This window comes from Globicephala melas, chromosome 16 (genome assembly GCF_963455315.2).
Source record: "Globicephala melas chromosome 16, mGloMel1.2, whole genome shotgun sequence".
Lineage (NCBI taxonomy): Eukaryota > Metazoa > Chordata > Mammalia > Artiodactyla > Delphinidae > Globicephala > Globicephala melas.
This window is the reverse complement of record NC_083329.1, coordinates 53207455-53232661: the sequence shown is the minus strand read 5'-3', so window position 1 is coordinate 53232661 and position 25207 is coordinate 53207455. Positions and strand designations below refer to the sequence as shown.

Sequence of the window (25207 nt, the reverse complement as noted above, 5' to 3'; positions counted from 1 at the left end):
AACTGCCTACTTTTATAAAACAATGTGGACACTTAAATATAAGGAGTAAATGAATGAGTGGAAGAACCATGTGGGTCAAACTAGACCCCGACTTCAGAATCTGTGAAGTCAGGCAACATCCCAGTAGCCAGCCATCTCCACTCACCACGCTCTGCCCAATGGCCAGCATTTTGGGGTGAAAGAGGATGTGGGATGGGGGTCAGAGGCTGGCAATTCTGAATTTGTTGCTAAAGTGTATCGGTCCTAAAGATTCCCCCTCCCTATGCCAAAAAACCGTGAAAAAATAACTGCTCAAAAACTCGCTGAGGACGGAAAGGGGACTGTCCTTGGCTACAGGACTTCCAGGTCCCAGCAGGGCAGTCGAGAGCCTCCTTTTGCTCCAGAAGGCGCCCCTGACAATGAATCAGGAGCCTAGGGTCACCACTCGTGAAGGACTGAAAGCAGCTGGAGCTGTGAGAACCAGGGACCGCATGCGAACGGGTCCCGAGAGCCGCATAGGGTTGGACGCGCGCTCCGAGCTGGCGACAGCGCCACAGCCGGGCTGGCACTGAGCCACGGGGGGGGGGGCGGGGGAGGGCTGGGCGGGTCACGTGGGAGTGGCGCGCGGGGAGACGCAGGCGCGAACCTGCGCAGGCGCTGGGGCCACCCCTGGGACCCCTGGGGCCGGGGAGTGTTCCATCCGCCAGCCACCGTGCGTCGGGCGCGAGAAGAGGCGGGCTGCAGGGGAGCGCGAGCGTTAAGTGCGGCGCGCAGGGCTCTGCGGGGCACGTGACGTCCGCGAAGGCAGGTGAGGAAACTGAGGCAGGGAGGGGCGAATGATGCAGGTCGGGGCGCGCGCGGGTTGGCCGGATGCGGGGCTGGTTAGGTCAGACCCACGGTCAGCTTCGGAGCCCGCGGGAAGCTGCTTCAGAGCCGGCAGGGCGCGGCCACACCTGCGGGTCTCGAGGCGGCCCCCACCTCCCTCGGAGGACGACGCCCCTCCCGCCCCTGAGCCCCGCGCTCCGCGGAAAAACCCGGCGTTTGCGGTCAGAAAACCCGGGGCCGGGACCCTGCGCTGATCTGACCGGCCGAGAAACCCCCCTCTTCCCCGCCCCCAGGCTTTGAGAGAGGCTAATGGCACCGGCTTGCCTGGATTGTTGGGACAAAGAACTGAGAAAGGGGCTTTGTCCTGGCGCGTCTGTTCTGCGGGGCCGAGCCCGGGATGGGCCTGCGGGGTTGCCTGTGGGTGGCGGGCCGACCAGCTGGCGATGGGCGATGTGCGGGTGGAGGCCAAGAGCCTGGTCGTCTTGGGCTCTGTGCCTGCTTAGGGTCCTGTGTTTTATGGCGCCGCGATTTCTCGCGTTTTTCATCATCTCAGAGGCACCTGTTTTGCCTCCCTTACCCAAAGGTTACAACCCCTGGCAACTTTTTTTGAAAAGAGCTCAGCCGTACGTTTTAAAACACTGTGCTGAAGTCTGGGAGTGAAAAGACAAGGCACTGATGATCGGACAGTTTCTCCTCGAGGTTGTTGCAGGGATAGGAGCTGAAGCATTTGGAGAAGATGTTTAAGACCCAGCCTGGCCAGGGCCGTGGGGAGGCAGCACCCCCGGGGGGGGCCAGAAGCCGGCTTGGGGTCCAGTCCCAGCTGACTCTGGGCCTCTTTTCCTTACCAACACGAGGCTCTTTCAACAACCCAATTCTCTAACCCTGTGTAGTTTTTGTCTTTGTTTTAATGCATTTTCCTTTGAACTTGTCAGGTGGTTAAAAACAGAAAATAATTACTTGGGATTTATTTAGCAAAGCATGGTCCGGGAGCCAGCTTGTATAGGCTCCGATGCTTCTGCTCCAGCCCAGTCCTGGAGATCAGAAACCCCGTCTCCTTGGAACATACCCGGTCATCAGAAACCCTCCATCTCATGTACAAACAACATTTTAGGGGCAATCATTGACTAATCTAGAAATGAGTAAGAATTACACCTCACATCATGTCACTCTTTGTAAGGTAGCTTACAAAGCACCACGTATACATTTAATCCTTTGATTCTTACAACTCTGTGGAAGATTACATTTTGTAATTTGGGAATCATTCTTGTTTTACTGATACAAAAACAGTGCCTTGTCCAGGTTCTAACAGCTTGTAGGAATTTGAATTAGGTTTGAGCTATTCTTGGTGTGGCCCTTACTGTATTGCTGTTCTTTATAAGGGCATGCCATTCATTTGACATCTTATGTGTTGTTCCTGAGGGGTATGAAGACATTTATTTTGTCTTATCTGCTTCTGTCACTTAAATGGTGCTTGGAAAGTTTGGTAAGGACTGGAATTCTGAGGCTCAAAGCCCCAGCCTCTATTAGTATCCCAGAAATAAGGCAGCTCTCCTGCCAGCTGGGTGCTTGCCTTTTTGTGAAATGTTGAGCAGAGACACTCCAAACTTCCTTCTGCTGAGGCGTGTGTGGCAAGAACTGTCTGGAGAGACTGAGCGGTAGCCAGCCCACCCCTGAGCTCAGTGGCCTCTGACACAGGGAGATTACAACTGGGCAGGGCTGTTTGCCTTCTCTGGTGCTGGCAGGCTGCAGAAGGGCAGCATGGAGTATGCATTGTGGGGTGGCAGTTAGACCACAGGGGCCTGAGAAAAGCCAGGGTTCCCTCCAGATCCAGAACTTCCGCCCAAGAGGCAGGCCTGCAGTGACACAGCCGAAGAAGTTGTTCAGTGTTTTGTGTCTGTTCTGCTTCAGATCTCCTGCCCTCATAGGAGAATGAGTGAATCTGAGCCCTGCGAAGAAGAGAAAGATGCTGCTGCCTTACAGTTTGTTCCTCGTTGCTCGTATACAGTCTTCCCAACAACCCTTCAAAGTGCCCTGGGTTCTTTTGTGGGTTTTTTTTGCGATATGCGGGCCTCTCAGTGCTGTGGCCTCTCCCGTTGCGGAGCACAGGCTCCAGACGCGCAGGCTCAGCGGCCATGGCTCACGGGCCCAGCCGCTCCGCGGCATGTGGGATCTTCCCGGACCGGGGCACAAACCCGCGTCCCCTGCATCGGCAGGCGGACCCTCAATCACTGTGCCACCAGGGAAGCCCAAAGTGCCCTGTTTTTAAGAAGACACTGAAGTTCAGAGGGACGACGTGACCTCTCATAATCGAAGAGTGAGAACCCAGGATTTTTGTCCTGAATCCTAGTTTCTTTTGTGGTATCTCCCTTGCCTTCCACCCACACTCATGTCACTGAGCCCAGACAGGAGGCTGTGCAAGCAAGGGGCAGAACAGCCAGGCATTTTGCGTGGGGCTCTGTAGCGGCAGGGTAGCTGATCAGAGGAAGAGACCTCTTCCAGCCCCCATATTCCTCACACTGGCAGTGACTCAGTGTTTCCCAGTCCTCTTGTTCTACATTCAGTATCTGATCAGAACTTTCTGAATCTGGCATTTAAGAGCTAAGCAGTCAGGCCAAGTAGGAAGTCAGAGACCGAGGCAAGTAGGTGAGAGCTCCTTGCAACTGGCTAGTTCCATGGGGCTTACAACAAGGGTGGGTGGGAGTGTATGTCCTACTGCTCATGGGGCCCTGGGTGCCCGTGTCACCACATTTTCAAGGCTGTCTATCCAGAATTGACAGGACTTTGTTACTGTGGGGAAGAGAGGTATGGAGTGGCTTCTCAGCTGAGAATGGGCAACGTGACCCTTAAAACATTTGGCTTTGAATTATAAACTGCTCACAAAGTACTGGGCTTGGGAAAGGTTAGTGCTCTCTCTAGCCACCCGATTTCCCAGGCTCTGTCCAGGAGCAGTTTTGCTTTCAGCCTTCTTCAGGCCAGTGAGCAGACTTGAAGACCTGCAGGCCCTCTTCCTGGGCTCTGATCCCACACTGTTTCAGCCTATGCAGGAGTGTCCAATGAAGGATAGATAGTTATGGACTGGGAGTTGGGAGACCTGAGTCCCGGCACAGCCACTAACCAGTCCTCCCCGCAAGTGACCTGGGACTAGCTGGTCCCATCTCTGGGCCTTAGTTTTTTCTTTTGCTCAGTGAAGGAGGGGCTGAACTAGAGCTCTGAAGGAACAGAGGAGAGCAAAGAAAAGAAGATGAAGCATCCTTTCCAGCCTCGTTCACTGAGTGCTTGAGACAAGAAAGCCCATGTACACTCCTAGTTTCTTTTGTCTCCCTCAGGACCCCTTTCTTCCTTCTGCCCTGTGTCTGCCTCAAGCCAGCTCATTCTGAGGAGGGAGGATTCCCTGGGTCGGGCTTGGCTGGGCAGGTGTACCCTTAATGTTTGGAATACGATGCTGTCTCTACTTGTTTCAGGCATGAATCAACCCACCCAGGGCTGATACTTTGTCTTAGTAAGACTTTATCAGTTCCTGCCCAGACGCAGCTCCTTGGACAGGTAGAATGAGGCCTGGGAAAGCAGAGGGTGAGACTGTACACACCCAGCAGAAGAGCAGTAGTGGCAGGTGTCCCCGTGGCTTTCTGGATGTCAGAACCCTGGAGTTGCAATCATGCAGTACTTCAGAGTCTTTGGATGTCAGAACTGAGATGAACTTGTAGATTTTCTAGTTCTCTCCTCTGTACAGACGAGGAGACCCAGGCCCAGTGTCTTCATAGCTTGTGTCAGATCACCCTGCCGATGAGCAGTGGTGGTAGGACCCAACCTAAGGTCACCTAAGCCCCAGGCTTGAGTGTTTAAGGTCAAACCAGCTGCAGATTAGTTCCAGCTCTGCCTCACTGCGGAGTTTAAGGAGTAAAATTCAGATCATTTCATTCAGAGATTTAATGCCTACTTGTTGCCAAGATTTGTGTTAAATGCTGAATTTGCAGGAATGAATAAGACAACAGCCCCTGCCCTCAGATTGCTCCACCGTATTGTGTAGACAGACATGTAAATAACTAAATGCACTAAGTCCATCTGCTTGTGCATTGTGCAAAGGTATGTGTGTGTTTGCACATACATGCCTGCTATCTAACCAGAGGTGAGGGAGCAGTCAGTTTTCGGGGCTTTCAGGAAAGGCTCCGGAGAGAAAGTGTTACATGTGCTTGGGCCTTTCCCTAGTTGGCATGGGCGGGGAGGGCATTCTGGGTAATGGATACAACATGAGCAACAGTGCAAAGGCCTAACAAAACATGTTATAGTTTGAGTGATCTGATGAGGGTGCTGAAGTGGCCAGGGATGAGGCCGGGATGGTGGCCTGAAGCTGAGCTGTCAAGGGCCCTGGCGGCGTGCTGAGAGGTTTGTAGCTAGTGAGGGTCTGAAAGCAAGGGAAGCACGTGATCAGGCCAGGGAGTGTGACAGTCACTCTGGCTACAGCATGGAGAATAGGCTGAAGAGGACCTGGCTGGAGCCAGCCAAGCTCAGTTCCGTAGTTACTGAGATAGGCCAGGTACAGAGTAATAGGGGCTTTGCTGTGGACAGCAGCAGTGAGGCTGAGAAGAGGATGGGTAGCGAACCCATGTCATAGGATGGTCAGAACTTCCTGACTGACTTCATGTGGGCAATGAGGGAGAACAGAGAGTAAAATGCAACTTGCAGTCTCTGGCTTGAGCAGTTGGCTCCATGCTTGTGTCATTCACTGAGCTAGGGAAAAAGAACTCCGGAAGAGAAACTGACTCAGCTTTGGTCATGATGCAACAGAGAGAACCTAGAGAACCCCCAAGTGGAAACTTTTGAGTCCGGAGCAGCACTTGGAACCTGGAAGTCACTACCAAGGTGGTGAGTGAAGTGCTGGCTGTAGGTGAGGTCACTGAGGCAGGGAGTGTGGATTGAGAGGAGTCTTGAAGTGGCAGAAAAAGAAGGGAAGGCAGAGGGAGGTAAAGAATAGACAGCAGGTAAGGGGCCCCAGTGGTGTGGGGTGGAGGGCAGGGCAAGGGAGCAGGCTGCACAAGTGTTACCAAGTACAAACTCATACTGCTCGCTACACGACATGCCAGTAAATCGGGAGAGGAGGTGATGGGGCAAGGAATAGCGACTTTATTTGGAAAGCCAGCAGACCGAGAAGATGATGGACTCATGTCCCAAAGAACCATCTTACCCGAGTTAGAATTCAGGCTGCTTTTATACTGAGAGGGGAGGCGGGTGGCTGGTGGTTGCATACTTCTTGGTGCAGGAATCCTTTGTCCTTGCAGCTGTCCATGTAGGTCTCATCACAGTGTTGCTATAAACCTCCAACAAGACAATTGTTATTTTTAGTTCTGCTACTTTTTAAAGGTCAAAGCCTCAAGAATGGGCTATCATGTATATTTCAGGCTCTAGGAAACATCCTTTTACAAAGGTGCAGAGGCAGCATGACTAAGCACAGGCTGCAGCGCACAAGGGTTAGAGCTAAAGGAATAGATCCACTATGGTGTCAGGCTTGTTTGTCTGTTACACAAGCGGCCAGGGGGAAAGGGACATCTTCCTTTGATTTCAGTTAGTGTGACCCCTGGGCTGCATTAAGGGCCACATTAAGGGCTTCACTTCATTAGCCTGCCCGGGGAAGCAGAGAGGGAGTCTGTTGGCGCTTGATAAATGTTATAATCTGCGTGACTGCAAATGACTCAACATTTGCTCCACGTTTTAAAGGGCTAGGGGATCTTGGCAGCTGTCCATATTGATGTTTTCTGGAGATTGTCTGCAGCAGAAGGAGCCCCAGGGTTTCTGGGTGGCCCGGTCCTGCCAATGGAGTGAGCTTAGGACCATAGGCGGGACTCCAGAGCCCCACCTCCAGCCCTCCCCTGCTGCCAGCTCCCCGTGGGTCAGCAGAAGCCAGGGTGTGCGCACTGTGGATGGTGAGTGCCTGGTGCCCGAGGTTGGGGATGAGGGACCATGTGTGGGGGAGGGGAGGTGGCGTGTGAAGCTCTGGGCAGCGGGGAGGAAACACTCTGGAAATTGAAATGGGGGTGGGGTGGGGTAGCGTTGTGATGAAGAACCGAGAATGTGCAGGCTCCAAAGTGAGCTGTTTTTGATAGAATCCCACGATGTCACTGGGTGCTTTAGAAGCTTTGTCATTCACCCCATCCAACCCCCTCATTTTGGAGTTAAGGAAAATGAGGCTGAGGGAGGGATCAAGCCATCTGGGCCTAGGGAGCCCAGCTGGGTCTCCTGCCCTGAGACGCTTATCCCAGACCAGCGCTGCCACTCTGAGCTGCCCCAGCTGTTGCTTGTTTGTGGTCTTATCACGCTTCACGTTCTTCTGTGGGAGAGACCTGATCAGATAAGTGCCACAGTGGGGAACCGAATACTATGGCTGTGTCAGGTGGCGGCTGGCTCTTCTGTAAACAGCCTTGCTATTATCTTTCAGAGAAACTGACCCTTTCCTTAACAGAAGGGGATAGAGAGGGGAGGAAAGAGAAGGGACATCTGTCACACGGTACATTTCCTTTAGAGTAAACATGGTTTGACTGTATGTGATGATTGAAAAAAAAATAGGTTGATCGTTTAAAATTCTCTTTTAAGACAAAAGGGGTCATGCCTCTTGACCTCCAGAAACCCACCAGTGAATGTGTGGGGAGGCCTGTGGAGTAGAAAGACTACAGGCTTTGGGGTCCTAGTGATCTGGGTCCAGGACGCAGCACTGTCCTGCTGGCTCTGTGACACTGGAAAAGGTACTGAACTTCTCTGAACTTCAGTGTTGTCAGCTGCCTAACAGGATACCATCTGCACCATACGACTGTGTGAAATTAAAGCACGCATTTCGAGTGGCGCTGAGTAAGTGCTCGTTTACCGGCCTCCCTATCTCTCCAGTTAGTAGCCTTAGAGGCCCATGTGAAAATGCATTGTTCCGTGTAGATATGAAGCTTCCTGCTACCTCCAGTCCTTTTTTGTGGGTGGGAATAGCTGTGATGCAGGATGCAGAGCCAGCGAGTTGCATGGCACGTGCTCCAAAGACATGCTGGGATGGGAACTGCTTTGCAGCTCAGGGGGCCTTGCCTGAGAGGCCAGATCTATACACTCTGTAGGTGTTTCCGGAAGTCAGTTTTCACTGCTTCCCACTGGCAGAAGAGGCAGCTGCTAGAGGCCCGCTGGGAGGATATGTTCACGGAGAGGCCAGCCTCTCACCTCTGGTGCTGACAATGTTTTCACATCTCAGTGCCGCGGGGCCTGAGGTCCCGGGCCAGGCTCCCCAGAGGGGTGACTCTGTGCTTATGCCATCCGGATCACAGCTGGAGGCGGGGGCTGGGGTGCTAAACAATGCTCCTGGGGCTTTTGAAGCCCATATCTTGTGCTCCGGCTCGTGGACTTGAGGTAGGGTGTCGGGCGCCTTTGGGACGTTCACCCCCGCCAGTCCGCTGTTTCCCAGGCTTACTGAGCCCAAGCCTGGCCTAGCTGCTCCATCCTGCTCTCTGAATCCTATGCCTGCTTCAAAGCCATTTCCTTCTGGGCTCTTCTACGGCTGCCCAGACCGGATGTAACTGGTTCTCACTGCTGCACTGCCTTAGCCCCGTGTTCATACCTTTCCACTTGAATTTCTGTTATCTGTGTACTAGGCCTGTATCTCCTTGAGGACTGTTTATCACTTAGTTTTATGTCATCCCAAACTGCCATTTATTCAACAGGTCAGTGCTGAATAAATGTTTGGAAATAAATGTTGAGTCTGTTTGAGTCTGATTCCCTTGTGCTCGCGAGCAAACAGGCTCGATGGTTGTTGATGGGCAGTGGGGAGCCGGAGCCTGTTTGCCTCCAGAAACAGCCAGTGGTGTGTTAGAAGGGTGTGGAGCTGACTGGAAGGGTCCCTGGACTTCCTGCAACGCTCTGATGTGTCCCAGGAATTGAAGTGAGTCCTTTTGGAGGGTAGGTGTAAGCTGGCCTTTGCGAACTGATGCAGAAATGTTAGCAAATCTGTGATCAGAGACCGTGCCATGTGGGCCTTAATCATATACACATGTCAGCAGTCCAGGGAGGTTTTGGAAGTGCGTCAAGGTACAGAAATTGTTCCAGGCTCCGGGGAATCTCCTGTTTACAGCAGGCAGGTGAGAGCTGTGGTTTTCCTCCTGATTGTTCTGTGAACTATAATGCAGTATACTGTGTAACTTTGACACATAAAAGAACTGGAAGCTGGCCTGTGGAATGTTCTTTCCTGCTTTGCCCGACTGCTTCGGCCCTCCATAAGTTATCATTTTCATCACTCAATCCTACTGAATTCATTTTAGCACACATTGATGGAGAGCCCACTGTGGACCACAAACAGGCCCTGTGCTGGGCACGGGGGAATTCAGAGATAAACTGAGGAAGAGTCAAAAGAGAGAAAACTTGCAAACAGGTCCACATCAGAAGGATCGTTGTGATTTGGACACAGGTGGGGGTGAATAATCCCCTCTTGGGGGACGGGGGTAGGCAGAGCATCCAAGGAGACCCCTGGAAGAGGCGTCTGAGTCATGCAGAATAGAGCGAATGAGGAAGGACACTCCGGGCAGAGGCGTGGAGTTGTGCCCTGGTTTTTGCCTCTCGTTGTCTCCGTGGCTGCCCTCACACAATGAGCTGAGGACACAGAAGCTGGCCCTTGAGGAAGGCCCAGCTCTCCAAGGCCAGCCTGCGCTCATGGCTGTACTTTGTTCTGTGGCTTATGGCCAACCAACCACAAAACCTGAATTCTTTGTTCCAAGACAATGCTTCTGAAACTTCTGTGTGCCTGTGAATTGCCTGCCGTGTCTGATGAACGCAGGCTATGACTTTTTAGTTCTGAGGTAAGGCTGGAAATTCTGCAGTTCTCCACGATGCCAATGCTGCCAGCGCGCGAGAGCACGTTTTGAGGTTATAAGAAACTCTTCTCTCCCAGCTCACCTCCTCCCCCAACACACACAGTCCCCTCCTTTTTCCTCTCCCCTAGTGTACAGATGCCAAATTCCTCTTTCTTAAAGGCTATTTTCATTTGGTCATTCCCAGTACACACTCCACATCCCCTGTCTGAAAGTTCCCTTTTATTTCTGAACTCAAGTCTGAACTTCCCGGGCTGGCCTAAACACTAGTCTGGCCTACCCTTTTCTTCCCAAAGTTATCACCACCAAGTTACTCCCAACCCTACCTCATGGCAGTGGATCCCTCACAGCCCCCTCCCTTGGCAGTGACATGCGGATTTCTGGGCCTTTGCTTAATCCTTTGGAGAGGTCCTCTCCTGAGTCAAGTCCTGCAGGGGAGAATTAAGCCTTTGGTTAGGTGGGATGAGGTCAGGTGGGCCACACACACACACACACACATACACGTAGACACACACGTCAGGTCGGTACCCAGTGATCCGAGCACATAAAGTCGTGCAGGTACTTGGGGAGGAAGGCTCCGGCGTAAGTCAGATCCTAGGATGGCGAGAGGGCCAGATGGAAAGACAGGTATTGTAAGTGGTTGTCAAGAAACAAAGCCTGGGTGGGGTACTTGCTGCGGTTACAGGGGTGGGCTGCTTCCAGGAGCTCCCACTCAGAAGCACAAGGCTTCCCAACTGGAGGAAGCCTTGGCGAGGCCCCCAAGCATGAGCTGGGGAGGAGGCCGGATGCTATAGGACCTGCCTGGACCTCCGTTTCAACTACAGAGCCCCCTGCCCAGTGCAGACTGTCTGTTGCCCAGTCCTCTGAAGCAGACACCCCAGCATCGTGCTCTTTCTTACATGTTGCCTTCTCTCTCAGTCTCTCTACCTGTTCACTGGATGGGCATCTGTATAATTCTGTTCACAGGGAAAAATGTCAGACTAATAGTGGCCATCTCTATTAAACTGTATAATTTAATAGGTGGTAGATGTTGAGAGGATATTTGCTTTCTTGTCAGCTGTGGTTTTATGTATTGCTTTTTTGGTGTTTTGTTTTGTTTTCACCGTGAGCCTGTTTTATTTGTATAATGAGTAGAAAATAAAGGTATTCTCAGTTGGAGAAATGTACTGGGATTGCCTGCCTACTTCGAGTGAGGCCCTGCTGGGCACTGTCTGGGGGCTGGATGAATAGGACCTGGGCTCTGTGTCTAAGGGATTCACAGCGAGGAGGAAGGGTAGGGTTACAACAGGGTGGTTGGTCTCTAAGTGATCTAATCACACAGAGAGGCTGCTGCCTCCCCAGGGAGGTGGGAGCTGCCACTCCTGGACTGTGAAGGAAGAGAGCAGACATTGATGAGGAGGGCAGTGACACAGCCTGGAGGAGCGCCATCAAGCTGGGAGGACACAGCCTTGAGCAAGGGAGAGGGAGCACCAAGAGAGGCTGTCGCCTCTGTCGTGGCTGCTGACCCACTAGTGAGCTCCCTGGGGCAGGAACCTCCACATGTCTGTTGTATTCCCAGGCTCCTGTAGCGGCAGGTGGGCAGGGGCTCAGTTAGCAGCCCTTGTCCAGTCCCATCTCTGACACTGCTGCTTCTCCTCCCTTTGCCTCTGGCCCCCTGGTTGGCTGCCCAGCCAGAGCCTTGCTGTCCGGGAGATCAGATTCTGGCTGTCCTGTGGGAGCAGTAACGTCGTCTTCCTTTCTCTCAATCCCCAGAAATGTCTTTCCTCCAGGATCCAAGTTTCTTCACCATGGGAATGTGGTCCATTGGTGCGGGGGCCCTAGGGGCTGCTGCCTTGGCACTGTTCCTGGCCAACACAGACGTATTTCTGCCCAAGCCCCAGAAAGCCACGCTGGAGTATCTGGAGGATATAGACCTGAAAACACTGGAGAAGGGTAAGCAGTGACTCCACTGGTGTCAGTACTTTTCCAAGATGCTGGGATGCAGGCTTACTTAGTTTTTTTCTCTCTGAAGTAGTTCTTTTTTTTTTTTTTTAATTGAAAAGGCAATATAACATTAGGAAAAATTTAGTAACACTTTAAGAATTACTGATAATTCCATTACCCTAACACAATAATCTCTTTTATTTTCACACATATTTTTCCAGGTGTACACGTAATAATATGTAGTTGTGATCTTGGTGTACTTGTATATTGATCTTTTACATTTTAGCTTTTTCTTTTTTTTTTAAGAGATAAAATCTATTTCTTCTTTTTTTTTAAACATCTTTATTGGAGTATAGCTGCTTTACAATGGTGTGTTAGTTGCTGCTGTATAACAAAGTGAATCAGCTATACGTACACATATATCCCCATATCCCCTCCCTCTTGCGTCTCCCTCCCACCCTCCCTATCCCACCCCTCTAGGTGGTCACAAAGCACAGAGCTGATCTCCCTGTGCTGTGTGGCTGCTTCCCACTAGCTATCTACCTTACATTTGGTAGTGTATATATGTCCATGCCACTCTCTCACTTAGTCCCAGCTTACCCTTCCCCGTCCCCGTGTCCTCAGCCATTCTCTACATCTGCATCTTTGTTCCTGTCCTGCCGCTAGGTTTTTCAGAACCATTTTTTTTAGATTCCCTATATATGTGTTAGCATGTGGTATTTTTCTCTTTCTGACTTGCTTCACTCTGTATGACAGGCTTTAGGCCCATCCACCTCACTACAAATAACTCAGTTTCGTTTCTTTTTATGGCTGAGTATTAGTTTTTTCTTATCAAAAGCATTTTTCATTTTCTCATGTTGTCTCTCTAAATATAATGATAATCGTTCCATAATATTTAGTAAAATTGTACCACTGTTTACTCAACCAAACCTTCCAGAGTGTGTTCTGAGGAATTCCAGGCTCCTGGATCTTCAAAGACAGGAGCTCCTGAGTCCAATAAATTTGAGAAACACTATGTCCAATTGCATGTCCCTGGTTCTCAGCACAGGGGTTTGCTTACTGAAATGAGGTGCCTGGATCGTTACTGGTACAGGCATGGGCAGCCTCGCCTGTGGTGCAGCTACAGCACCCGGGGAAGCACAGGGCCACATCTTTAGAATGGACCTGCCTGTCTGCCTCTTCCTGGGGAGCCCGCTGGTGTCCCTGCCGGACGGCTGAGAGCCGCACGTGGTGACTCTGCTGCCTCTCTGTGCTCTCGGCGTTGGATCTGAAGCCCAGGGGATTTTGGTCATGCCGATAGTGTGGGTGCAGTGGGCATGAGAGTTTGGTGCAACTTGGGACTCACTGACTGGGAGGTCTCCAGGTTGGCCCCTCAAAGGGAGGCCATCGCATCTGTTCAGTAAGTGAGGAAGCTTGTCAAGGGAAGGCAGGAACTGTGACTGCAGATTTATGATGTAGGTCACCTCAGTAAGGGACTAAGAAGCCCTGCAGAGAGAGTCCTATTTAGCTATGTTCGACCCAGCGTTCCCCAGTGTCATTTGATTTCGATCCCCTCCCACCTTCTTTTTTTCCTATGTAACATCCCACAGGGACATGGATTCCTCTGAGAAATGCTAAAATAATAAGGGATAGTACTTACTGAGCCCTCACTGACTCTGTATTACCTGGAGAGCACTTTTATATCCATCTTTTAATACTCCCTGTGGCCCAAAGTGGAGCTGCTAGGCATCTGCATTTACAAATGGGGAAATGGAGGTTCAGGGCGGAGATGTAGCCTGCCCCGGGTCACACCTAGATGCGGACTCAGCGTGACTGGAGCCGGGCTTGAGCTACACTACTCTGCTACCCAAAGAATTTCCTTGTTGGACATCTTCTACCCTCTCCTGTGGATAATGGTGCAGTTAACATATTTAGGTTAAATTGTTTTTTGTTTTTAATTTCTTTTGACCTAATTTCTTTGAATACTTTTTTAAGAATTGGGGTTTTCTTGGCCAAAGTGCAAGATCTCGTTCAAGTTTTGGGCATGTATCTGCCCTAAAGGATTGTTACAAGTTACATTGAGACAGCAAAGGAATATGCTATTTTTCCAGAAATGTTCCAGTTTGGGATGTTCAAGTTCACAACTAGATTTTTATGGGGGAGGGGCCTTCTGGTTATACAGTAGGACCCTTACACTGGATTCATTTTCCTTGGAAAGATGAATATTCCCTACCCGTGTTTCCTGTTTGCTTTTTCCCACATGTGAAATAGTTTTGCAGGTCCTCTGTTTGGCCTGGTGCTGTTTATGAGGTGCTTAGAGGTTGGGGCCAGGCTGAGAGGAAATGATACTGAATTCCCTTTTCTTCTCCTCAGAACCAGTGACTTTTAAAGCAAAGGCGCTCTGGGAAAATAATGGAGCTGTGATTATGGCTGTGCGGAGGCCAGGCTGTTTCCTCTGTCGAGAGGTGAGTGCATTTGAGGATCTGTTCAGAGGAAGGGATCCTAGCAAGGGAGGACTGGGGCATTTCCAGCCAGGACCAACAGTGGCCCATTATGTTATTTACTCTAGGTTTGTTTTGTTTTTTGCCTAATTCTCTGCTTCTGTTCATTTAACAGCTCACCATATCCTAGGGTTAGCAACATATTTGACTTTTCTTTGGCATTCCAAGGCCTTTCACTCTTGTAGTATCTGTGTCCTGGACCAGGTCCAATTGCATGTCCCTGGTTCTCAGCACAGGGGTTTGCTTACTGAAATGAGGTGCCTGGATCGTTACTGGTACAGGCATGGGCAGCCTCGCCTGTGGTGCAGCTACAGCACCCGGGGAAGCACAGGGCCACATCTTTAGAATGGACCTGCCTGTCTGCCTCTTCCTGGGGAGCCCGCTGGTGTCCCTGCCGGACGGCTGAGAGCCGCACGTGGTGACTCTGCTGCCTCTCTGTGCTCTCGGCGTTGGATCTGAAGCCCAGGGGATTTTGGTCATGCCGATAGTGTGGGTGCAGTGGGCATGAGAGTTTGGTGCAATTTGGGGCTCACTGACTGGGAGGTCTCCAGGTTGGCCCCTCAAAGGGAGGCCATCGCGTCTGTTCAGTGAGGAAGCTTGTCAAGGGAAGGCAGGGTCCAGCCTTGTCACTTTACACATAGGTAAACTGAGGATAAGAGTGGTTTGTTGACCTATCCATGGTCATACAGTCAGTGACAGAAGACCCAGGTCCCGAGGTTCACGGCTTTGCCTGGGGGAGAACTGGGAACGACAGTACTCCACCTCTTGAGAAAACTTTCTGCTTGACCTGCTTTTCAGGTCATGGTCTTGCAGAAAACTTTCTGCATGACCTGCTTTTCAGGTCATGGTCTTGGTCCTGTCCGAGTTGCCATCCTCCTTCCCCTGGTTGTCCTGTCTTATCCTGAGGCATTTCCTTTCGGCCTTGCAGAGCTCTCCCCTGCTTGTGTGGTTGGGCTGGCTGAGAATCTGCCTACATTGCATGGTGCACTATCGTACTATACATTCAGGGCACTTTCCGTCGGTGCTTCATTGGTTCCCCACTGCATCCCTGGAAAATACAGCTTGTTGTTGTTATTCTCATTTTACAGAGGAGGAAATTGAGGTACAGAGGTAGTGACAATGTCATACTGCTGTAGGGGGTGTATTAATTTCCTATTGCTGCTGTAACACGTGATCACATACTCAGTGGCTTTAAATAACACTGATTCATTTTCTTACAGTTCTAAAGGTCAGCATTCTGAAATGGGTCTCACTGAGCTAAAATAAAGGTATCAGCAGGGCTGTAATTCTTCTGGAGGCTCCAGAGGATAAATAATTTCTGTGTCTTTTCCAGCCTCTAGAGGCCATCTGCATTCCTTGGCTCGTGCCCCCTTCCTCCATTTTTAAAGCCAGCGATAGCTGGCCAAGTCTTTCTTACGTTGTGTCACTATGACACTGACCATTCTGCTTTCCTCTCCCACATTTAAGGACCTTAGTGATTCCACATTGGGACCACCCAGATAAAACAGGATAATCTCCTTTAAGATCACCTGATTAGCAATCTAAATTTCATCTGCTGCCTTAATTCCCCCTTCCCACGTAACAAAACATATTCACGGGTTCTTGGGATTAGGATGTGGACATCCATCCTTAGGAGGTATTATTCTGCCTACCACAGGGGGTGACATTTAAACTCAGGGCTTTTGAGTCCAATCTCTGATGCCTCCAAATACCAACATGGAAGCCTTTTGTGACTTGATTTCTCAAGGCCAGCTAAACCCCAAGGTTCCAGGAGCACCTGCTCTAATTACAACCTGTTTTTCTGGGCTCTGGTCCGTACCCTGGTAGAGCATTTTATGGAAACTTATGTTTCTAAAAGGATGGTTGGATGGCAGGCAAAGTTACTTTGAGGGGGGAGGCATGTGACTCAGTTTCCACTTCACACTTTTTCTGAGTAAAGCCCAGGGAAAGTGAGTAAAACCTTTCCTCTCACACACAGGTGCTCTTTGACCACATCAGACCTGTAGTCCTCTCTGCTCTTGGGCAGAGTCTGCTACTCACTGAACCTCTTGACAAATACATTGTAAGGAATTCTGCTTCATTAGCTATCCTTTTGTTGTTGTTCTAGAAAATACATGAAAAATTAAATGCAGTTGCCACCACATAGCAATGTATTGGAGGCAGGTAGGCTGCTTCTGATAGGATTTCCTGCTGTTTCTTGCATTCTGACACCAAATGTGAAAAAGTAGTTTGTTCTTAACATCGAAGCTCTACCCTGATGTATGAGTTTCATCTTTTCATCTAGCCCGCAGTTCCTGAGAATCAGGGATGTCCACACTTCCCAGCTCAGCTGCGGTCTCCCCATTGTCCACCTTCACCTGGAATCTTTCCTCCTGGTACCTAGTACCTTCTGCATATCCAGCCATGTGCTTGGCACTGAGGGGTACAAGAAATGGAAGGCAGTTTCTGACTCTGAGACACATTTGGGAACTTAAGGGACAAAGCTGAACTTAGTGGAACCCAGTGGACTCAGTACAGAAAAAGTCGCCAAGCAGGAAAGATTAGATATACACAGAGAATCAGGCCTTTACTCCAGGCTGCGCTAGCCAGGGAGAACTTTTTAGAACGGGGATCCTTTTCTGGAGGGTAGGATTTGAGCTGGAGAAAGAAGGAAGATTATTGCAATGAGAGGGGGCCAGCTGAGCAGAGGTGTGGAGGCAGCTGTTCACATGGCCTGCATGGAGATCGACTGCTAGGCCCTTGTGCTAGTTTGCTCTAGTGCAGTGGAGGGGCTGGGAGATTAGGAGAGAAGCACTGTGGCTAGGAGTGGAGGACTGAGTTTGGGTGCAAGCTCTTAGTTATCGGATGCTCCCCAGGCCATGGTTAGGACACCCATAACAGGAGACTAGCCTCTCCTTCCCTCCATGGACAGGACAGGAACCTGGGCTGAGGAGGGGACCTGACACTATCCTGAGGCCTCGTGCCCAGCTGGGACAGTCTTTTGCTGGTCTACACAGGCCTTAATTGTTCTTGGCATTTTGTTGCCTTTGTTCTTCTGCATTCGGTGCCAGCCACGCTCTGGGCCTGTAGGAAAGAGGGTGTTGGTTGGCTGCAGAGCCCCGAGAGTTCATGCCCCTGACCTTTCCTGTCTTCCGCAGGAGGCTGCAGACCTGTCCTCCCTGAAGCCCAAGTTGGACGAGCTGGGCATCCCCCTCTACGCAGTGGTAAAGGAGCACGTCAAGACTGAAGTGAAGGACTTCCAGCCTTATTTCAAAGGAGAAATCTTCCTGGATGAAAAGGTACGTGTGCTGTGAGCCTGTCGGACACAGACCGTTGGGGATTGTGCTGGTGTGTGGAGAGTTCGGTGGCCCAAAGCATGTCTGGACAGGAGTTGGAGTCGGCCTCCCTTTCAGCTGCCCCTAGCCCTCTGAGCAGAGCATGAGTGAAAAAAACTTAAGAGCTGTCCTTCAGTTATTACTTGAGCCCTTCCTGACTTGTGACCCGGGAATGGGAGCCTTGGAACTAGCTAAAGCTCCACCGGTTTCCCTGTGCTGCAGGGGTTTGCCCAGCACAAGCCCCTATCCCTCAATTCATTGCAGCCATAGTTCTTTCCCCTCTACTAACCACTGCAGAATGTAGGACTGTTATCACTCTGTCAGGCCCAAGAACCCTGTACGTCCATAGCAAGAGATTAGAGTCAGGGTGGCAGGCCACAGGGTTCTCTTTAGCTCGGGCAGTTGAGAGCGCTCCTGGGTGGCAGCTGTGTGTCGGGTGGTGGAGGACAGGAACCAGCAGCCTTTGGGCCTTTGTCTGAAAACAGATGCCCTGCTGGGAACTTTCCTCCCTGGGGAAGGCAGGCATATGGGCTACTCATATGGGGTCTGTCTTCCTCACTCCTACAGAAGAAGTTCTATGGTCCGGAAAGGCGGAAGATGATGTTCATGGGATTTGTCCGTCTGGGTGTCTGGTACAACTTCTTCCGGGCCCGGAGTGGAGGCTTTTCTGGAAACCTGGAAGGCGAGGGCTTCATCCTTGGGGGAGTTTTTGTGGTGGGACCAGGAAAGCAGGTAAATTGCTAGCGTGTTCACTCGTGGGTCTGTGAGCATGAGACCCCGATGTGTCGGGTGGGAGGGTGGCTTTCCCTGCTCGGAGTCTCCCAGCCTTCCTTCCAGAAAGCCAGGGAGCATGAGGAAGGGGAAGGGAGGGAAATGATCGTTTATTGCACGCCTGCTCTCTCGGCACCTCACACACGACCGCCTCCCTCGTCACAGTAACATGGCAACATAGTCTGAGTCTTGTAGGTAAATAACTTGTGAGGGGGCAAGTGGCTGCACCGAGGAGGACGGCTCCTCAGTGGCACTTCAGGAGCCTGGACCCGGGTTTCCTGATGTCAAGTTCTCTTTTCTACACTAGAACAAAAGCAGAGTCTTGACTCTGTGAAGAATTTACTCCCTTGCAGTGTTCCCTGTCATCGAGGATGGACAGTAGAGAAAAGTGAAGAGGAGAGAAGGAATGGAAAGAGACCTCGTTGGGGGAGCAGCAGGGAGCTGTGCTGGGTGGTGCTTTCCCTGCGGGGGTCCTGGTGGCCTGGCTGTCTCGGGAGGGGCAGCAGACTCCTCTGCACACTCTATTTCAGGCCCTGGCTGTGGGGATCCAGAGTCAGCACGGGGGCTTAAGGGAAGGTGTGGAGAGATGAGGTCTCTGTGGGCTCAGGAGGCGGGTGGGTGGATGCTCCACGTCAGACTCACGGCAGTGCCAGCAGAGGCCGGGTGGGCACAGAGAAAGGACAGGGTACAGTGAGTGCAGGCTCAAGGCCTGGCAGGAAGACCCAATGGTCTGATTTCTAGGCTCGTCTCACCAACTTCGGGCATGACATTAACATTTGAGCTTGTCTGTAAAAAGACAGGGTTGGAATCCCCTGGTGGTCCAGTGGTTAGGGCTCGGTGCTTCCACTGCAGGGGGCACGGGTTCGATCCCTGGTCAGGGAACTAAGATCCCAAAAGCCGCATGGTGCGGCCAAAAAGAAAAAAGAAGACAGGGCTGGTCTGCATGGTGGAACTCACCACTGATGTTGATAACTGCATACTTTCCCCATTTGGGGAGGAAAGCTAGTGGGACTAGAATGCCTTCAATTTTAAGCTGTATTTCGAATCTCTTCCTTTTAAACCTTGGTATCTGCAGTTGCTTGTCTGTGTGAGAATCTAGCATGAATTGGTGTCTGATATAACATAAACCTGTTTGCTAACTTTCTGGTAATGTATCGAAATGTCTTAGTGATAACGGCTGCCAGCGAGTGCCTGCCTTGTGCCAGGTGCTCATATACGTGATCTCCTGTCTTCTCTGCAACCAGTCTGGGATGGTCGGTATTTTTATTCCTATCTACATGTAAGGAAGTGGGCCTATGAAATAACTCAGCCAAAGATATGGGGCTAGTATGTGGTGCAAAGGGAATGAAACTCAGGAACTCCGATCTGTCCTGCTCCAGAGACCCTGCCCTTCCTTTGCCCATAGCCCCTCTTTGGAGGTGGTTCCCAAAGACCCCTTCCAGGTACCCTTGCACTTGGGCAGGCCACTTCCTCAGGATCCCTCAGCCTCTTCCCACTCCGGGCCCCTGGGATTCCTTCCCCTTCCTATCTCTGCCTTTCCTCAGCCCCCAGGGAAGGGCTTGGCTCACCTGCCAGCCTCCTCTTGCCTGGCAGTGACTCAGCTGGTGCTCACGGGCTGCCCAAGCCTGGCTGGCTCGCTCCTGGGGTGTTGTTTGACTTTGCTGGTGCTCCCTGGAGCTCCTGTCTTCCTCCTTCCTGGTGGAAGGCTGACCAGGCTGGCCTGGCCTCAGGGCTTAACTCCGTGTTTCTTCAGAGCAGAGTTTTTGCAGTCCCACTGTGCCAGGTGCCACTCAGTAGGGATTTCCTTTGTCATAATAATCTTTAAAGCATACTTAACTTTAAAGAAGCAGTGTGTTTTCAACATAGGAAATTTGAAAACAGAGAAGGTGGGGAGAGCCATTCTATAAGCTCAGCTATCAGGGACAACCTGTTAGGACACAGCTGAGCTGCCAGGCCTTTTGTTTTTTTTAAGAAAACGGTACCTTACTAAACTAGATGTTCTTTTTTCATTTAACAGCGTGTCATGAACATTTCCCCATGTCATCATATGTTCTTCCTCAGTGTTTTTAACGTCTGCAAACCGCGCTAATGAGCGAGTGAATATACTTTCCTGATCTGCTTCTCTGTGGTCACCACAGTGTGGTGGCACTTTTCTTTTTAAAAGTCTTCATAAATAATGGTACAAAGAACATGTTTATAAATGTTTATTTTTTAAATTCAATTTGAGTTTAATTTGTCACCTATCAAAGAACCCTTTAACAAGGATTCCTTGATGCTGATCTCAAACTCATTTTATCTTTTTTACAGCTTTAGGGTATTTTGGGGTGTAGTATGTCTTAGTGCATTTTGCTTCATGGTATCAGAAGTGAGTGGCCTCCAGTTTCGTAGGAAAACTAAAGATAGCGTCTCCCTTTTCAGGTGTTCACTTAGTGCCTGTCAAGGTCTGACCTCTGAGCTCTACTTCCACAACTCCAGGCTTTTCTGTGCAAGCTCATTCTGTTCTTTCTGCCTGGAATGTTCTTTTACGTGCATCTCTACCTGTAGACATGCTCTATCACCTGTGAAGCCTCCTGACTTCCGGCTCCCAAAGTGCTGCTTGTACAGTCCAAATATTGCAGAGGAGCCTCCCCGATCTACCTTCCCCAAAAGACTGAACTCTTCAAGGGCAGAGCCGGGACCGATTCGGATCTCTGTTCCTTGCTGCCCAAGCAAGGGCCTTGATGGACAGCTGGCGCTCAGTGTCTGTCTCATGAATGAATGACTCAGAGTGAGGACTGATGTACCCTCTTGTTTCCTTTCAGGGCATTCTTCTGGAGCACCGAGAAAAAGAATTTGGAGACAAAGTAAACCTAGTTTCTGTTCTGGAAGCTGCTAAGAAGATCAAACCACAGACTTCAGCCTCAGAGAAGAAATGATTGTGTGAAACTGCCCAGCTCAGGGATAACTAGGGCTCTCACCCGTGTTCATGGGATGTGTTGTGTTTCCACTGCTGTCCCTAAGGAGTTAGAAACCCATTTATGCCATATTCTCAGTATAGACAATTAACGTATTTTAATATTGTACTCTGTTTAGGCCTAATAAGGCAAAATAACCCCCAAACAAGACTGATAAAAATCTAAAAAGCTAATTAATAAGGCTTATTTCAGCTAAAACCTGGAAAATCTGAGGCTTAAAGTTGACTGCTACACCTCATTACAAACATATATGGTGTTTGAGTGCTGTTATTTGAAATGATTTTCATTTTCGTGTCTTTAAAAATCTAAGAAAAGTTGGTGATTGACTTGAAGATTAACGGTATAAGGTTCTGGCTTGTGTTTTCAATGAATGATTCATATTAGTGATTTTGCTGTCTTTCCTAGAGGAACGACTTGGCGTTTAAAATTGGTAGCTGCTTTTCTGTTGATGGTTTTCTAGCCTAATCTGGTGACTGAGGAGGAAAAAGGACAGAGAAGATGAAATGTAACTTAGTTCACTGGTTTGTTATGATTTATTATATTATGTTAAAGTAATACTCGTATAAAAGGACTGTGCTTTGGATGGCTCGATAAAGGTAAACTATAAAGTGAAATCTATTTTTTCATTGTCTTCCATTCTAATCTTGGAGATTTGATTTTCTAGAAGAGATGATCAGTAAAATTAGGCTCTAATAAAATCAGGCATCAGAAATTGCCCATATGTACAAATGTTTCTGACAAAACTAACAATAAAAATATTTACCGTAATAACGGCTGAATTTATTTAATCAGTGGGGCCAAAGACACTGAACATGAAAAATCAGTATTCTGCATGTGTATGGGGTAGGGTCGGGGGAGGAGTTCCTCTAGTTCTAATGATCTAAGAGGTTTCCAAATGCCCAGAAAAGTTCATCCTGTCATTCATGTTAGTGATTTTGCTGACTTTCCTAGAGGAATGGCTTGGCATTTAAAACGGGTAGCTGCTTTCCTGTTGATGGTTTTCTAGCCTAATTTGGTGACTGAGGAGGAAAAAGGACAGAGAAGATGAAATGTAACTTAGTTCATTGGTTTGTTATCTTTGAAATTTTGTCATGTGAGTAAGTATGAGGTCAGCAAGAGCCTGAAGGGAGCTCTGCCTTAGGGAGTCTGCTCAAGGCACCAAACTGGCCCAGGAGTAGGAAGGCGGGGATGGGAGTCCAGAGAAGAGGAGTACAGTGGTCCCCTCATGTGTATATGTTCCAAGACTCCCTGTGGATGCCTGAAACCATGGAAGGTATTGAACACTATGCATACTGTGTTTTTTCCTATACATACGTACCTATTATTTTAATTTATAAATTAGACACAATAAGAGATTAACAATAGTTAATAATAAAATAGAATTATAATACTATACTGTGATAAAAGTTATGTGACTGTGGTCTCTTTCAAAACATCTATCATACTTCTCCTTCTTGTGATGACGTGAGATGATTATGTGCTGAGATGAAGCGAAGTGAATGATGTAGGCATTGTGATGTAGGGTTAGACTACTACTGACTTTCTGACGCTAAGTCAGAGGGAGGATTGTCTGCTTCAGGTGATCCTGGATTACTGAGCCATGACAATGTCAGTGGTTGGATGTCAGCAGCAGACGATGTTGATGGCTGGGGATCCCAGGCAGGACAGAGTGGGACAGCACGAGATTTTATCATGCTACTCAGAATGGTGTGTGATTTAAAACTTATAAATTGTTTTTTTCTGAAATTTGCCATGTAATGTTTTCAGAGGGCAGTTGACTGTGGGAAATTGAAAGGGTGGAAAGCAAAACCACAGATAAGGGGAAACTATTGTATTTACCCAAGGAACCAAAGCAGCCAGGAGGAGGGGAGTCAGTGTTTATCCAGGAAAGCAAGGATGAAGACTGAGGTTGGAGGTAAAGCTGGGAAGGCAGGCGTGTCGACACTGAGTGTACAGTAAGTAGGGGCAGCTAGTTCAGGACTAAGACCAGGACTGGGTCTGACTTCATGTGGTGGCGGCTATGTGGTATGTGCAGGGGCCCCTGAAGTGCTGGGCTCCTGCAGACGTTGAGGCAGTGCTCTTTAGTACTTGAAGAGGGTCAATACAGTGACTCAGCCCCCAGTAGCTGTGATCTCTGGGACTCCAGCTATTGATAGGATAACCCAGATGAGAATTCTTTTTAATCAATTAATTAATTTATTTTTTGGCTGTGTTTGGTCTTTGTTGCTGCACACGGGTTTTCTCTAGTTGTGGCGAGCAGGGGCTACTCTTCGTTGCAGAGCGTGGGCTTCTCATTGCGGTGGCTTCTCTTGTTGCAGAGCACGGGCTTTAGGCACGCAGCCTCAGTAGTTGTGACACGTGGGCTCTAGAGTGCAGGCTCAGTAGTTGTGGTGCACGGGCTTAGTTGCTCTGCGGCATGTGGGATCTTCCTGGACCAGGGCTTGAACCCATGTCCCCTGCATTAGCAGGCAGATTCTTAACCACGGAGCCAACAGGTAAGCCCCCAGATGAGAATTCTTTGGTGCCTGGAAGACACTTGATTCTGAAACAGTTCTCCTGCAACCAAAGAAGAGCAGAGCCTGCAAGGACACTGCTGCAATGGATGTTTAGAGAGGAACCTTACTGTGATCTCCTTCACCAGCTGTTTTACTCCTGGGTCTTTACGTGCATTGTGTCTTCTCTCTCCAATTAGCATGGCATTATGGAAAGAACACCAGACTGAGTTCTGTAGTGGGTTCAAGTTCTAGTTTAACTGTGTGACTTTGAGCAAAGCTCTGACCCTAATCTCTCAATGGCAGAATGGGCATAATAATTCCTGTCTATAGTTGAGGGCTGTTTATTAGAAGTCATTTAGGGAATGATAAATATTATGAAACAGTGCTTCTCCAACTTTCATATACATGCAAATCACCTAAGGATCTTGTTAAATGGAGATGGTTAAAGAAAAGCCAAACACTAGTTAAAGGCAGTGTAGACAGATCTTACTTGGTAACTCCTGTAGTTAGGGGAGAGCCCTCAGTATAGAACTGAATTCAGGCAGGCTCTGTACAAAGGTGACTGGAATTTTAAAGGGAAAATGAAGAAGTGGGAGGGGAGACAAGCGGGGGCTTGAGCAGAGTCAGAGTAGTGGAAAATTACAGAAAGCAGGTGGGGGGACTGATGGCTGTGATTAGCCTTTGACAAGCATTAGCAGGTTCTCTTTTCTTTATTTTATAAACTAATCGAGAATCCATAATAATTCAAACTACCAAGAGAATACACGAGACAGTCCTTGTAGGAAAGTTGATGGTTCTCAAAATGGATGCACAGTAGAATCACCTGAGGGGGTTTTAAAAAATTCTGATGTCCCGGCCACACACCCGGGCCCATTAAATCAGAATCTCAGGGATGGGACTCAGGCAACAACATTTCTTAAACCTCCTGGGTGATTCCAATATGCAGCCAAAGTTGAGAACCATCTTAAAAGAATTTAGCATCAAGTCTAGAAGACCAGCACTCACAACTTAAGAGAACTTACCCAGAACCAGGCTGCCCCTGGTAATCTCTGATGAGTTTTGGAAAATAGTGTTTGGATGCCAAGGGTCAGGGATGGTATGGACATGGATGTAGAGGGAGCCCGGGCTGGAACTGAACCTTCAAGGTGGAGAAGATTTGGGTAGGTGGCCAGTGTAAAGAGGTCATTTCAGATAGGATCAAGCCCCTGAACCAAAGAGGTAACCAGAGGAACAGTGAATCGGCATGGGGAAAACAGGTGAGAGGCGGGTCTGTTTTGTTTTCCTGATTCTGTGTTCCTTTCCCCAATACACTGATTTCTCAAAAGCAGTACCCTTTTCAGATCAATGAGGAAACAGCAAATCCAAAGGTCCAGAGGTGGGGATGGGATTATGTTCAAGGAACAAAAAGAAAGCGAATGTGGCTACAGCAACATGAGTGAGGAGCAGAGGTAGATGAGACTGTAGCAGAAGAACAAGCCTGACTCCATACTGGATCTATTCCTTTAGTGCTAACTCTTGTGCTCTGTGGCCTGTGCTTAGTCATGCTGGCTCTGCACCGTTGTAAAAGAATGTTGCCTATAGTCTGAAGTATACAGGATAGCCCATTCTTAAGGCTTTGACCTTCAAAAAGTTGCAGAATAT

The 25207-nt window shown here is 49.4% G+C and overlaps 1 protein-coding gene across 4 annotated transcripts; it reads left to right on the top strand.

Moving 5' to 3' along the window:
- The first annotated feature begins 599 nt into the window (after window positions 1-599).
- Window positions 600-21842, top strand: PRXL2A (peroxiredoxin like 2A). Of its 4 annotated transcripts, none has more exons than XM_030862759.2 (6): window positions 600-787; window positions 11399-11561; window positions 13905-13996; window positions 17170-17310; window positions 17914-18078; window positions 20919-21842. In XM_030862759.2, the coding sequence occupies exons 2-6, from the start codon at window positions 11417-11419 to the stop codon at window positions 21030-21032; spliced, it is 657 nt and encodes a 218-aa protein (XP_030718619.1). In that variant the 5' UTR covers window positions 600-787; window positions 11399-11416; the 3' UTR covers window positions 21033-21842. The 4 variants fall into 4 exon arrangements, with proteins under 4 accessions (XP_030718619.1, XP_030718616.1, XP_030718620.1 ...); XM_030862756.2 differs by having other exon boundaries at window positions 601-787; window positions 11382-11561; XM_030862760.2 differs by having other exon boundaries at window positions 603-736.
- The last annotated feature ends 3365 nt before the right edge of the window (window positions 21843-25207 follow it).